Below are 15,057 nucleotides of genomic sequence, written 5' to 3'. Positions count from 1 at the left end.
GTTTGTCTAATTTCAAACAAAGAACTTTGCTTCTTATTTTTACTTACAGTGGAGTTCTGCATAGTTGATAGGCTATTGTAACTATATTTAGCATATAAACAATGCTTAGATGGTGCAGTGAGATAACTAGAGTACATGATTGGCCATTTCTTTGCCTGTCATCTAATAATAATCACACATTTTCACTTTACGCCTCCAGAATCTCTAGGGACAAGGCAGTTGTTTTCCTGTTGACCTCCACACTGCTCAGGCAGCACAATGGACCATTGATTCATATATGTCGACGAAAAGAGTTCAAAATAAAACCAAATAGAACCACGTTTTTTTTAACCAGTCTATTTTATTGCATTTTCAAAGTCTTAGTCACATATTTCACTCTTCATTCAACAAAGTGCATTGATTAGACCGGAGTATTGGCAGCAGTAATTTCAATGGTGCTGGAGTAGATTGCAGTCCTGCAGTATGTGCGTATTTTCTTCCTCATGTTGCCACAAGAAGTCTTAGTTTGCATTCATACATTCAGTTGATGGAAGAAGACACAGAAATGAGGGTACAGAAGTGAGCTGTGAACCTTTGAATCTGAATGCCAGACGAAGCTATAGCTAAGGATTGCCAAGGTAATATTTTATTTTGAAAAGGTCACTGCCTCTTTTTGCTAGAAAACTAGAATCTCTAAAAGTAAAAGATGAGACACGTTTGAATTTAATAAAATAACTGTTGGTGCATTTTACAAAAGCTACTCATTAAAAACAAACGCTGCACATTTTCATTACAGTATGACTCTACACGCAAAATATAAAAATTAAGTCATCATTGCAGTCAAAAGGGGACGGGGTGGGGTGGCAAATGTGGGCTATGGGACGTCTCAGTTTGGACGGCGTTTCCAGTGGGGCCTTGGAGAGGGTTGGCAGGGGCTGTCTGAGGATGTTGAGCGTTAGGGGTCGGGGAGAGACGGAACAGGAGACTCCTCCGGGCTGAAACATAAGAAGAAAACAAAAGAGGTCACACTCGTTCCAGTTGTCTGTGGCGGCTGAAGAAGCCACCATCACTGTGGTGTGTGCCACCCAGCATGCCCGGTCCTCCGCAGGCACATGTGAAGCCCACTTAGCAATTTCCTCTAACATGGCGTGACAGGGGCTTGCAGGGGTTGGATGACGGGAGGCAGAGCGGCATTGCCTTTCCTTTCAAAGCCTGCTCTGCAGCTCTCTTCCTGCAGTGGGTCACAGATGCCCGACGTGCATAGAGAGGAACTAAAAGACAAGCTTTGAAGATTAGGATTATTATCATCATCATCACTGCCTGGGAGGGACAAAAATAGAATATGTGTGACGTTTTTCTTAAAGCTTCAAACGATCCTCAGGCAGATGGAGACGGTGGAGGCAGTCCCTTGTAAACAGGCTGCTGCATTAATTGGTTTCCTCTGACTGAACACCTTAAAGTGTAAGTCAACAGAAAACAACAAGACAACCAAGGTGAAGCAAGGACGGCATCAGCTTTAGAATATTTCATTTGTTATTAATTTGATAGGGACCGTGCTCATTAATCAATAGGCAACACACCAGAGTTAGTTGTTAAAGCTTATTTCCCTGTAGCCAGTATTTACATACAATAAAATGATCCACCGCATATAATGACAAATATCTATGGATGGTATGTGCATCATGCAAACCATTCAAACTAATCCATGATAAAAACACTACAGCCAATAATAATAAAAAGAAAGATAACCCATAATTTAATAGTATACTCCAGTAAAGACAAGCGAATAACCCATGATGAAGGCACATTATAAAAGTCAAACAATACAATATGAAATTCTATGTAAAGGCAGATTATACATTATACAGTCGGCAGAGTATATAGTGTAGATAAAGCAGACAGGTTGAGTAATTGTTGTGGTTGTTATAGTGGCCTTTAATACCAGGGTCAAATGCACAAAAGCATAAAACAATTTCACAACACAGCTTTATGTTTTTAATGAATCTGGTGACATAAATACCTAATATTAAAAGCAAACACCAAGTTCACATAATGTTGCACTGCCCTCCAGTGGTGAAGCATTAAAACATGACAGTCGAGAAAGAAGGAGAAGAGTATTCACCTGGGCAGCAGTAAATCACCTTCATCCACGTCACCTTGTCTCAACTACTCCACCTCTTCCTCCTGTTTGAAGACATAATGATTATAAATGTTTTATACAAGGAAAGCAATAAAAGATGACAGAAGCATAATGTATTAAAATCTCTTTTTAATCTGTTTTTAACTGAGTTTTAAGTTTGCATAATCCCTGTGAGGATTGGGGTAGTGTGTTTGCATCCATTCAAGGGTTTTAATGGATTTAGGATAAAAGATTACAGTTGAATCTGCTTGGATTGTTGCAGAGGTAGAAGCAGCAATGAGGGGAAGGAGATTTCTTCTCTCCCCAAACAACCTTGATTGCCATCTCCACTGAGATTGTTAAATCAAATAAAACCAAACATTACTGGGGCTGAAGCTGCACTATTTTCTACTAATGTGTATTTGTGTCCCACAAAAACCCATCCTCTGAGTTAGAGTGAAATAATACTTGTTGCAGGCAGGTTAAGCACAGATATAGATTTGAAAAAGTAGATTGTACATTCTCTGTTGCACTACCTGTGTTTCTTCCACGTCTCCTTCTTCTTCCTTTGACACATACAAGAGAAAAAGAAAGAAGGCTGTCATGTAATGTCATGGTCCAGGTTGTAGGAAGGTGAGAGGACTTCACGTGGTTGTAGTGATAGGTAAGTTAAAAATGGAGAGAAACTAAGGAAACTCTGTAGAACCTGAGATGACCCACGTCAGATAAAAGTGATTAAGTGCTTAAGATGGTGCAGCATTGAAGAGGTTTTAATTATGTTTCAATAAACTACAAGTCATTATACGTTGTATTTAAGTGTAAACACTCCAGCTACACAGGCTGTTCCTTATTAGTTCAGTTTGATGAAGTTTGAAATAAACAACATGCTCACAGAGGGACAAAGGGAGTTGACTTCATTCACTATAATTAGATTTTATAATCACTTGATTCCATGCAGTCGTACAATTACAGGTAGTTGGAACCTGAGTGTATATAAAGATGGACAACATGATGGCTTCCTAAAAGTGAAGCCACAACATCTGAATTCCCCCTGGTGGCTGGCTGCAGTATGAGTCATAAATCCTGAATTTATATGAAATGGGATGTTTAAAATAATAAGTTATAAGTAAATTTATGTATGTTGGTTATTCATATTTTCAAACGCTAAAGTAATCATAGATTATACTGTAGCCTATATAAAGATGGACAAATTGACTATAACCAGAAGTGAAGCCAAACTGTCTCAATCGCCACCTGGTGGTAGGTCATAAATCCTATCTCCTCCATATTAGTGGACCAAACCAAAATCAAATATTTATAAGTTATAATATAGGTTTTCTCAAATTCAGTTATCACACTGATCTCGCTACCATGGCTCCACACCACCACCACTACCGACTCTGGCTCAGAATGCGCGAAATAGCAGTGTTGAGATATTCTGGCTTCGTTTCTGGATAGTGGGAGGAAGTGGAGACACATCATCCATCATAGTATTGCACAGTAACAAGAACTGCTCCCTCTCCTCCATCTTCTTTGGAACTTGTCACATCCACTTTGTTTGTACTCTTGGCAAAGAGGAACAAAAGCCACAACTTCTTTAAAAAAAGGGAAAAAAAAGAGGACTCATCCCCCTGTCAAGTTAGTGCATCCCCCTGTACTTGTCATCAAGCTCATGTGGAGATAGGCAGAGACGAACAACACAACAAAACTTTGCACCTGTTCTTGCTGCTTCAAAACAAAAAAAGTAAAACTGTGTTGACAGACTCAGAGAAAATGTCTATGTGAATATTTCAAAACACCCACTGCAGCAAACTAACAGCAAACACTGTGTGGTGTCAGCTCTACATAAAATCCAGAGTTGTGTCACCTTGCCCCATTGTGCACCGGACCACATGATGCAGGACTGCGGTGAAGTTAGCATTACCTGTAAATTCAGCCTTTGTATGCAATCAGATCATGCATGAAAAATCCCAAACTAAATATGATTCACATCGTGCACAACATGGGTAGAGTGAAATTCAATTATACCTCTTGTACTTCAGCCTCTTCTTCTTCCTGTAGGAGATTAAATCAGGTGGTGTTTAGTCATTCAAATCCAGAGAATATCTATCCTATGGTAGAGAAGGGTATTTCTGTTACCTCACTTAATCCGCCTAAGTTTAAATAAAATATTGTCACAGTCACCATGCAGGCATCTCTATGGAGGAAAAAAAATACCAGTCCATGCAGCACACAGAGATACAGAAAGAAGAGAGAGGATAGTGAAACATAATAAATACAGGACATCACAATACCACTACCTCACTGCCTCACTCTTCTTACCCCTGCAAGAAAGGTTGGACGACAAACGACAAAATAGATGGAGAGTTGGAAAGGAAAGAGGGCAAAGCAAAGCGAAGCAAAGATGCTATAAGAACACGCAGAGGCTGGAATGTCTATGAGAGGCAGAGTCCTTTCAACAAGATGCTGAATACAGGCATTTTAAATAAGATTTGTTTTTACTAGATTAACTGAGGTTGATCTGGTTAGTTGGGATCACTAAGTTAACCTGGCGAAACCAGAGCAAAGCAACCCAATGTAACTTTTAGTGAGCAACAGCGCCCTCTGCAGTCACAGGTGGTGATAGAATTCTTCATCTGAGTGATGAAGTAGTTTTCATGTAGAGAAAAAACTAAGCAAGCTGAACTGAAAAACAACAGAACAATGGATATTCCTTATAATGGTCCAACTTCCTGAACCTGACGAGCTGCTGCTGTAACAAATAGACCAAACCTAAGCTGCACCATTGTTCTTGTTCTGTCACTGAATCATCAAACTAATTTTAAAGCTTCTATTTTAAATTTAAGAAAGGGCTGGAAAGTCCCTGAAATCAGTCTTAATTCAAATACTTGATACCCCGTCATCAGAGCTCCGTATGCTGTGTGAACAACAATGTGCAAGCAAGTGCATAGATCTGGTTTCAGAAGTGGACAGAGGCACAATGAAGTCTGTGGTCTCCCTTAGTACGCCCTGACAGGCAAAACCCAGGGCAACAAACTTAGAGCTGATAATAAAGCTCATTGTCTGCTGGTGCACTGTAATAACTGAAGGCCGCCTCAATTCTACATCTGGATTATGATGGACAGAGTGAAGATTCTTTCAATCAATTCGCAATTTACTATAAGATTTAAAAAGAGAGAGGGATGTTGTATCAACCCCGTCCACAGAGAAAGTGACATACCTGTAGGTGCGTGCACGTTAACATACATTTTGACTCATGTGAATGTATAAATAGATCTGGTATACAGACATAAAGTATCCCTAATAGAGGGCAATGTCCAAATGATGCAATGTAAATAAGGGACTGAACAGTATTAGGACAATTGCTATTAATTATTTTTTAATACCACCAATTTCCCGATGACAATCACTGAAGGTCATAGTTTAATCATCACTGCATATACAAGTGCATAGAATGAGAACACACTCTTAGAGGTTACAAGAAAAACCTCTTGGTACGGCCAACAGTGTTTGTTGTGACTCTTAGCTTTGAGTACCGTGCTGCTTATCTAGATAAGATTGGTCCCTTTTGGCCCGACAGTATAGGAAAGTCTGAAATTACTTTTTCTGGAATGTCCTCAGTGCAACATACAAGGAAGAATCGGGGTCACATGAAGGGTAAGAAATTCTGAGAATTCAAGAATAAAGTCATGATGTCATTTTCTTGTAGTTGGGTATTCATTTCTCAAATAACTAAATACTTAATATTCAGGACTTTGAAGAGATGGCACAGGGAATCGAGTCTCTTCTGAAGAAATTTTAACACAGACTTTATGGAAATTTCCTCTTTTGTGGAGGAGGAAGAGTTTGGTCGTGGTCAGCTGCAGGGCTACCATTAGTTACATTTAAGTGCTATTCAAAGGAGCTTCATAGTGTGTCTCATTGAATTTAAATATAATTACTTTCTTCTTGATTATGACTTTCTTCTCAAAATGTCAGAATTGTTTCTTCAATATAATTCAGAATGAAGCTGAATTGCTTACTGGGAGGTGGGAAGGGATGGGTGATTGAAAAAAGACAACACAAACTGAAGAAGGCTAGAGGCAGGTACAAAAACATTAATCTACCTCAAGCTGTCGCAGCTCTTCTTCCTCCTATAAGGAATAACAGATAGCAGGTCAGCAGGCTGTGTGGGGAGCAAAAGAGCACCACAGGCATGCACTACAGAAAACAGATTTCAAATGGAAACTACGGGGATGGTTGAGGTTGTCAGGAAACAGCAACAGGACTGGGAAGAAATGAGGAACATGGATGTTAGCAGAAAGAGGGGTCAACAACATGGAATAGAGGGATGGAAAGAGGAGACATAGAACATGTCAGCAAATCAAAGAGTAAATACACAGTTGAGTGGAAACAGCAGACCAAGACTCAGCCCCCCCCCCCTGACTAAACCACAGCAGCCTTCCCTGATTTGTGCACCATCAAACCCACACTGCTGATGACTATATGGAGGAACTGTAGAAAGAGACGATCAGCGACGCACAGTTACCTCTGACTGCAAATCCTCTTCCTCCTGGAGGGAGCAAACCAAGAGATGGACAAAAAGGGCAAAGAAGGGGGTCAAACGCTATATGGTGCGCTCATGAGGAACATGGTGTGAGATCAGCAGCAGCAGGAAACTGTCATGAATTGAAGTGAAGTGATTTAAATGGACTGGAAGACTGATGGAGGAAACATGTTGATTCTTAATTAGAGCTGCCTGAAGTGGCTGATGGAAATAGACATGTGTAGCAAATCATTGTTTGAGCTACTTCAATTAAAATGGCTCGATCACAATGTGAACTTCATAGGATCAACTGTACGACATATTATGGCCATATTGTAAAGTCATTATACTGCGAGAATAAAGCCATAATTAAATGAGAAAAAAGTAATAATATTTAGAGAAAAGTAGAAATTTTTATACAGCGGTTGTATACCTCCCCCAGGCTGTTGCATTTGTTTTAATTTTTATAATATTTGCACCACAAAAGTTGTTTTCTGTTCAAATTAGCAAAAAAAGAGGTAAAATACTGGAAAAAAGATGCAAGTTTTAGATTATACAAAACTACAAAAGAAATAGTAGGGGATATGAAGCTTGGAAAAAACTAAGCATAATGAGTATTACTTTGCCAAACTAGACTTATGTTAGTATTAAATAAAAAAAGGTGTGGAAGTGGGTAAAAATATAGATTACAAAGAAAATCACATTGACAGGAAAAATAGAGTCATGCATATAAACAAATTTCTGCCCAATGTTGTGAGTGTTGCAACTGTGATGAAAAACGTTTCGGTATCCACTAGAATTATTGTAGTGGATTGAATTGACGGTTATTACAAACAAGAGCAGCTTGTGTTAGTAATAATTACTAGTAAAACATTTTCAGATCAGGGTTTTTGGCATGCTAACATGGCTGAGCTCTGGTGACGATTGGTCAGAGCATTCACTCTAAACCAGCAACTACTACTAAGAAAGGAAAGAGTTGGTTAATGAACATCCTCTTCGCATTCCACATATGTAACTGATTACTGATTACTAAGACCTTTTCAATTTGGCAACAAGAACACACAGGGTCCCTTCTTACCCTGTCATCATCAGCTTCGTCCTGTTTAAGAAAAGACCAGAAAACGACTGAAACACAGCCTCTTTAAGCTTTATACTCAATTCAGTGTGTAGAACATAGACTTAAGATGAACTCACCTGTTCTTCTTCCTCTGCATGAGTCTGATGAAGAGATCAAGAGAGGACAGCATTAGAGACGTCATACTGCACAGACGTCCACAGAGAATACTCCTAACAAACAGTATACCATTACTGTATATAAAGATGGACGACATGACGACATTCCCCAAAAGGGAAGGCAAAGCGTCTTGATCTGGCTGCAGTAGGTTATAAACCCTGCCTCCTCCATGTTAGTGGGTGGAACATGAAGCAAACACAAAAGTCGAGGTACACAAGTCAAGTGTTATTTTTTTTTGCAGGTTTGGCTTTAAATAGTTACAGCTATGAAACACTGGGTGATATGTCATGGATGGCAGATGAGATCGATTGGTATGCGATGGTTACTGTCGTTATAGGTTGTTCTTATCACACTAATGTGTTTTTTTGGCACCTTTAGATGTATTAGTTATTTAATGCTACTACTGTGCAGACCCTGGCTCCGAGTGACGCCATCTACTCAAGATGGCAGCATTCATATCTGGGACATGTTGGCTTCATGGATGGATGGTGGGAGGAAGTGGAAATGCGTCATCCATTTTATACAGTCTATGGTTGGACCCTATTGACACAGCCATGAACAAGACAGCTAACAGAGAATGTGTATGCAGTGCAATTGGGGATCAATCATCAAGATGAGTGGTAACAGACACATCAGTAAAATATAAAGGGAGGTGACAAATCAGGGTAGATGAAAAAACAAACAGAGACACATAAACACTTGCAGAAATGCAGTAATAAAGAAGTTAAATGTCCAGTGGTGCTAAAGGGACAAACAGGAAATGATGAAAAGGAATGTTGCACATGATGGGTTAGTAAATGACTGAATCCAGGGAGAGAGGAGGAGATGCAATACAAGGGAGACAATAACTTAAAATGGAGGCAAATCCTTGATATGGAGGAAGAAGACAACATTAAAAGGGAAGGTTTAGATGCTGAGGGGAGAGCAACAGAGCATTCCAGGTGAAGGAAAAAGACATTCAACACATTCAAGAAGTGGAGGGAGAGGCCGAGCGAAGGGAGGTTGGATTCTAGTCTAGAGGCAATTACTGTGACTTCTGTAACCTCATCTGTTTCTTCCACTGCCTCCTCGTCCTCCTCGTCTGCAGGGGCCTCATCTCCTGCTGTTTCCTCTTCCATGGCCTCATCATCTGCAGTCTCTCCTTCTGCTACCTCCCCCTCCTCCTCCTCCGCTGCCTGCTCCTCATCGTGTGCATCTCCGTTACGCTCCTTCACTGGAACCTCCTTATTGTAAGGTGAAAACAACAACTGGTGATCAAAATAAAAAAAACTTTTAATGTCATAGTTGTTCAGGCAGCTCGTCAGTCTGGGAGGTTCGAAAACTTTAAAATGTAGGTTTTAGTCAACTCTGGGAACAATGCGGAGGGAAGAGATGCAGCAGTTAAAGGTGGACACTGGAATGTCTATGATCAGGATGAATATCAATGTGACCATAGATGGGAGTCAGACATGGCCTTAAAGGAATACCCCAACATTTTGGCTATTATACTTATTCACTTTCTTAAGAGTTAGATTCAATGATCAATATAACTTTCAGCAGCAAACTAGATTTTCTCTGGAAGGAAAAGGCTGGAAACATAAGCTGCATTCAAACATGCACTGAAGTCTGGACATTTGCCTGAATTTTTCCAGAGGGTCTGTATGTAAGAATGCAAATGTCTGAGGCAATTGCTCTGGACATTACCTGTCCTGCTAGCCCATGAGTTAAATGTGCTGAAAATGTCTGAGTGAGTAAAAGTCCCAGCGAGAGAGTGGGCGTGTGTTTCTATCATGTGATGGATGCGAAACTGGAAGAATACAAATGTCTCAAGATAAAAAAAAGAGGTTTCATACAGAACAGATGGGAGAGCTTTTGATGATAAGCGGCTACGCCTATGTCCTACCTCCAGCATACTCTACTCATGCAGGCGTCACATGACATTTTGTTTTCTTAATCTGCACAAAAGATCTGTATTATTTAGAACCACACATGAAAGAGGCCCAAATCTGATTTGAAAAGTACGGATTCCATGTGATTTGTGTTGTTCACACTGTCATTAAACAGAAATTAGATCTGGAGGGGGAGTCTGATTCAGGCCACCTGGGCCGGTGTGAAAATAGTCTAATTAACAGTATTTAATAAATCAGCAGAGAAACAGAGGGGCAGCTGAACTCTGCTCAGAACAAAATGCAGCTAAATGAACTCAGTTTTCAGGTTCAGTTGTACAGAAGCATATAGCCTTTACTGCTTTGTTTTTTTGAATTAACTAGATCAGAATCCATACTTTCTGTCTGTACAATCCCAAAGTCTGATCCCTGAGCTGCCTGCACAAAGCCAACAGACTAATAACAATGCCTTCTATGTTAAAGACACAAGTATATCCCAATATCTTGAACTGCACTACACTGGCAGGTTATATTAGCTTCAAGTAGTAGGTTATTTAGCCAATTAGGCTAAATGAGAACTTCTATTGGCTACTTCATTAATTGAAAAAAACAAGTGGACGCAGTAATCTTCTGTACTGCTTAGCAGGACTCTTATGTTGTCATGGCAACAAAAAACAATACATCTATTAAATCTTCTTCTGCTACTTAAATCTTAAGGTAGGAAGTCAGTGACAATATTTTGCTGCGATGTCAATATCCTCCAATGCAATGAGTAAAATGTGTCAGTGGAATAATATCCTGCATATGGAATGTTTTTTCATGTCATTGACTTAGGTTGATAAAGAGTGGAATGTAGGAAGTGAATGATCTACCGTATGTTCCTAGGTATTTTTAGTATGAGTGTGTCTCATATGTTAACTGAGATGAAAGTGAAGACAGGAAGGATTTTCTTGAGGGAGGGAAAATGTTAGAAAGTGGTATCAAGTGTAAAAGATGCTTTTTAAACCATGATAACAAAACAAAAAATAAAATTTCACAAAGCAAACCAAACAAATCAAACTTTATAAATTACTAACATGAAGAAAGGAATGTAGGAACATGATGCTTCACTACTCTGTGGCACAACCCAGTGTTATGATGACAACTCCATATTCTGTTACTGTGAAATAAAAACTTTCAATCATGCAAAACACAAACAGATTAGTGAACACTGTGATGTCTGGGACAAGAGGAAAATAAAAGTCCGTTCAAGTCGACAGGTTTGGACAGAAATGAAACTGTTAAGTGACACTGGATGGAAAAGATAAAAGTGAGACACAGGTGAAAAGAAACACAACATGAGGGAAGAAACGATGGCATTACTATTGAGTCATCAAGGTCTCCATTCATTTCCTCAACATGGTTCCCGTTCTCCACAATGTGCGCCTTGTCAGCCTGCTCTGCTTCCTGTGTCAATGAAATGATTGAATGTAACACAAGTGTATGATACAAAATCAGTCCTGAGAAAGTTCTGTTTGGATCACCAGACAATATGCTCTTTACATTTTTGAGGTTACAGCCTCTCTGAATATTGTCAAACCAAAATGGTTTCCTTGAAATCAAAGTGTATTCTTTACATTTCAATGCATCTAATAGTGAAAAAAAAATCCTGATCGAGGAAAGATCATCAACCACTGGCATGGTTCTTGAATATGATTTTTGATGTGTTCAAAGAAGTAAAACCTTTTTTGAGTCGATTACACTCATGGCGTCACATGCTTTTGTCATCGATGTATTAATATTTCAATATACATTAATATTTCATATCCTGATAATGTAAACTATGGAATTTGGTTTTCGTATATGTATTTTGGACTTGTTTGTATTATTTTAAATGCTCATGCACCTGGGTTCTGAATTAATTATGTGCTTGTTAACATATAAATGCATGACAAAATAATAAAAATGTTATCATTTATGCGGGTATAGGTGCTAACTTAAAACCCTTTTGCAGGGCTTTTAATAGCCTGTTGATTAGCATGTTTATTTTAAATTTCAAGAGGTTAAAATCCTACAGGAATATCTTAACTGACAAAATCATCAACTTACAATGTACCATAATGTCACACAATATCAATAACAGCTATACTTCAGAATATGAAGTTGAACACGAAGGCACTGTCCCACCACAGCAGATTTACAGCCCAGTATATAGGGGTAAGTAAAATTTGGTTATTTTGTTTACATTATTTTCACACAGTGGAAAAAAGAAAATAGTTCCAACCTTTGACCCAGGGGGAGGGGGCAGCCCCAGGAAGGCGTATACAGAGTTGTCCTCCTTAGCATCGAAGAAGGTGTCATAGTCCTGTTTGAAAATATGAGACAAATGTTCTATTTCTACTCACTCGTCACGTGCAGTCAGTGGAGCAGGTCACTACATTGTGATTATTTATACAGTAAATTCTATGTGTTTTAACCATAGACTGTATATCAAGATGGACGACAGGATTTCTCCCAGAAAGTGAAGCCAAAGCATCTCAATCATCACCTTCATAAATCCCTTCCACCTCCATGTTAGTGGATGGGACATGGACCAAAATAAAAAGTCAAAATGTACATCAAAAGGACTTACAATGGCCAAACCCTTGATTTCATGAGATTACCTTCCCAGTTGTAAATGGTTTGGTCAAAAAAATGTGACACCAGTCTTATGGACAGACTCACCCCACAGTAGCTCTCTTCGTTGAAGATCTGAGGAGGCAGGGGGATGCCGTTGGCCGGCTTCTTCTCCTCTGGGACGTTCTGCCTCATCCACATGCGGTTCTCCTCGTTGCAGGCGATGTCCAGCGGATCATACTCCACTTTAAGAGCCTCCAGGAAGCCGACAACATCTTGCTGCTTCTTTTTGATCTGGTAATAAAAAATAACATGATCTTAAATATCAACACTGATTGTAGGCTGTCATTTTGCAGCTGCACTCATCTTTTTATCCGGGTTAAGTGTGCAACAAACACGAGGACATGACACACAGAGGGTTCAAATAAGGAACTTGACACCCCACACCCCCTTGGCCTCCTGTCCTTACAAATAAACATACAAACCAGGCCTGTAATAAATCGCAGATCACCAGAAAATGAATCCCCAGCTATTTTGATGATTAACTAATGGTTTAAGTGATATATCTGCTGGTTTGACCACAAAGTGTACTCATTTTCTTACAGTAAATTTAATATCTTTGTGTTTTGGGCTGTTGGTTTGACACAGCATGTAATGTAATTTAAACTCTAGGGAACTGAGGGTGTATTTTTCACTTAGTTCTGACAAAATATAGCCTTAAGTTTCACTTATAATCTACTTTTTAAAAACAATTGTCTTCTGCTCTTCTAAAATTAGTATGGGGAGCTTGCATTGTGCCAACACAGACTCAGTAAGGCTCTATACACATGCAAATCCAAGGAGAAACAACCAGGTCTCTCTGCTGTGACTGAGACAACAGATCTATATCCAAGTGGGCCACCATGCCACCACCCCCCAGTTCAAAGTGCTTATTTAGCTCTGCCAAAAGTAGATCTAGTGGATGAATGCACCCTCCCTGCAGTGGTTACAACCAAACTGTTACTTCAAGCTAAATCTGATCATCACATGTAATAAGACATTGGTGTTTTTGGAGGGTAAAAGCTCCACTGATGAGGTTTAAAAACGTCTACATATCGGGGTCCGAGACACAAAATGAGTTTGAGACCCCCTGTTCGAGAAAGATCTGCATGTGAATGAGCTCGAGCTTATTACAATGAGGAGCGCTAAATCAAGACTAAAGCACAAATAGGCGCAGACAAAGCCAATGGAATTTGAATAATCAAAGGCGGGTGACGTTAATTCGCTGTAGAGTCAGTGTGAAATAGTGTTGCCGTTTTGCGGAAAGTTTGCGTCAACGAGAATTCGTGCGCACAGGGTGAAAACTTACCGCAGTGGATCCCGATGAAGAGGCGAGGAAAACTTTGATCACCATTATTTGACTTTATAAAGTGGAGAGTGTGCAACAAGTAGACTCTTAAAGGAGCAGGCAGCCTCCTCTATTATTAGAGCTCAGTCAGGACCGAGACATAGCACTGAGATATCACACACACACACACACACACACACACACACACACACACACACACACACACACACACACACACACAGAGTCGAGGCTATATTTGTCTCCATCAGTGCAGGATTGGTGGGATCTGGCCCCTAGGGGCGCAGCACCACACTGACTGATTGGCAACTTCAGCTGTCTGTCGGCACAGGGGCACAGTGGAGTGGCTCTCCTGCGTCCTGCTGAGTTCATATATGGACAGAAATAGCACTGACCAGCACTGTAGGCTGTAAGACTCAGGCTCCCAAACGCAGGCCCTCGGACCCTTTAAAGGCCCGTAGATTAGGATCCCATGCTTTATTTCATTTGGTTGTTTGTAAAACTGGGAATAAAAATTCAGACAAAATAAAATGAGACAACATATGTTTAACTGCACAATATTCCATTCTGTTGATGTAATTTATGCTTACATAAATTAGATTTTCGTGCACAAATGTTCTGTAACATATGCTCATAAAGGAGGAGACCAGGATGGCAGTTGCTCACTTAACTGGGGTTTCATATAACAGACCCATTACTGGGAACCACAGGTAAACCAGTCCAGAGACTTGCTCACATTCCCAGACCAATCAACAGTGTGCATAGTGACTATGCTACATGCACTCTCCTGATTGGCCGAGAGCAAATGAGCTTGACAGGACCACAGGACAGGGTATCAATAATAATAATAATAATAGAACAGGGTCACTATTGATCAGAACTTAAGTATAATTTTCCATCCAAGTTGGTTTGGAGAAATAAACAGTGTATGAAGATGGTTGTGGCATCTCCACATCCTCCCACTCTACAGAAATCAAGCTAAAATATCCTGAATGTGAACACTGCCATTTAACACAGTCAGTCTTCGTTTGATGAGTACTTTGACTCTTTACTTCCCCGGGTGCTTTCAGTAGTTGCTCCGTGTGGTCACTGCTCACACAGGAAAGGCAGCAACTTAATTTCCCCCCACGTTGCATGTAGTTGTGTGCTGTGTGTTGCATGATTTGTGGGGTAAATAAAGGAATCTTAATTTCACTTCTGTCCATGCCCAATCCACTAAAATATGAGATGTCAGATTTAAGACCTATACTGCAGCCAGCCACCAGGTGGTGAACAGCAAGAGACTGCTTCACTCAAAAAGATGGAAAAAGGAATGCTTTCAGTTTTCAGGTTGATATGAAGAACCGCCTTAAGTTTAGTCTAACTTAATTTTATTATTATTTTTATGTATTTTTA

General features: G+C 39.8%; 1 protein-coding gene across 29 annotated transcripts; it reads right to left on the bottom strand.

Annotated features, from left to right (window-relative positions):
* Positions 1 to 320: 320 nt before the first annotated feature.
* sh3bgr (SH3 domain binding glutamate-rich protein) lies at positions 321 to 13,840 on the bottom strand. Of its 29 annotated transcripts, XM_020095075.2 has the most exons (13): positions 13,666 to 13,839; positions 12,426 to 12,611; positions 11,986 to 12,066; positions 11,085 to 11,168; positions 8,901 to 9,080; positions 7,818 to 7,841; positions 7,702 to 7,722; positions 6,627 to 6,650; positions 6,205 to 6,231; positions 4,127 to 4,153; positions 2,635 to 2,664; positions 2,102 to 2,163; positions 321 to 974 (listed from the first exon to the last, which is right to left on the bottom strand). In XM_020095075.2, the coding sequence occupies exons 1-12, from the start codon at positions 13,708 to 13,710 to the stop codon at positions 2,146 to 2,148; spliced, it is 747 nt and encodes a 248-aa protein (XP_019950634.2). In that variant the 5' UTR covers positions 13,711 to 13,839; the 3' UTR covers positions 321 to 974; positions 2,102 to 2,145. The 29 variants fall into 29 exon arrangements, with proteins under 29 accessions (XP_019950634.2, XP_069389946.1, XP_069389945.1 ...); XM_069533845.1 differs by lacking the exon at positions 6,205 to 6,231; XM_069533844.1 differs by lacking the exon at positions 7,702 to 7,722.
* Positions 13,841 to 15,057: the final 1,217 nt, after the last annotated feature.

The sequence above is a fragment of the Paralichthys olivaceus genome, chromosome 11 (assembly GCF_024713975.1).
Source record: "Paralichthys olivaceus isolate ysfri-2021 chromosome 11, ASM2471397v2, whole genome shotgun sequence".
Lineage (NCBI taxonomy): Eukaryota > Metazoa > Chordata > Actinopteri > Pleuronectiformes > Paralichthyidae > Paralichthys > Paralichthys olivaceus.
Note: the sequence above shows the minus strand (reverse complement) of the source record. Positions and strands in the feature narration are given on the sequence as shown.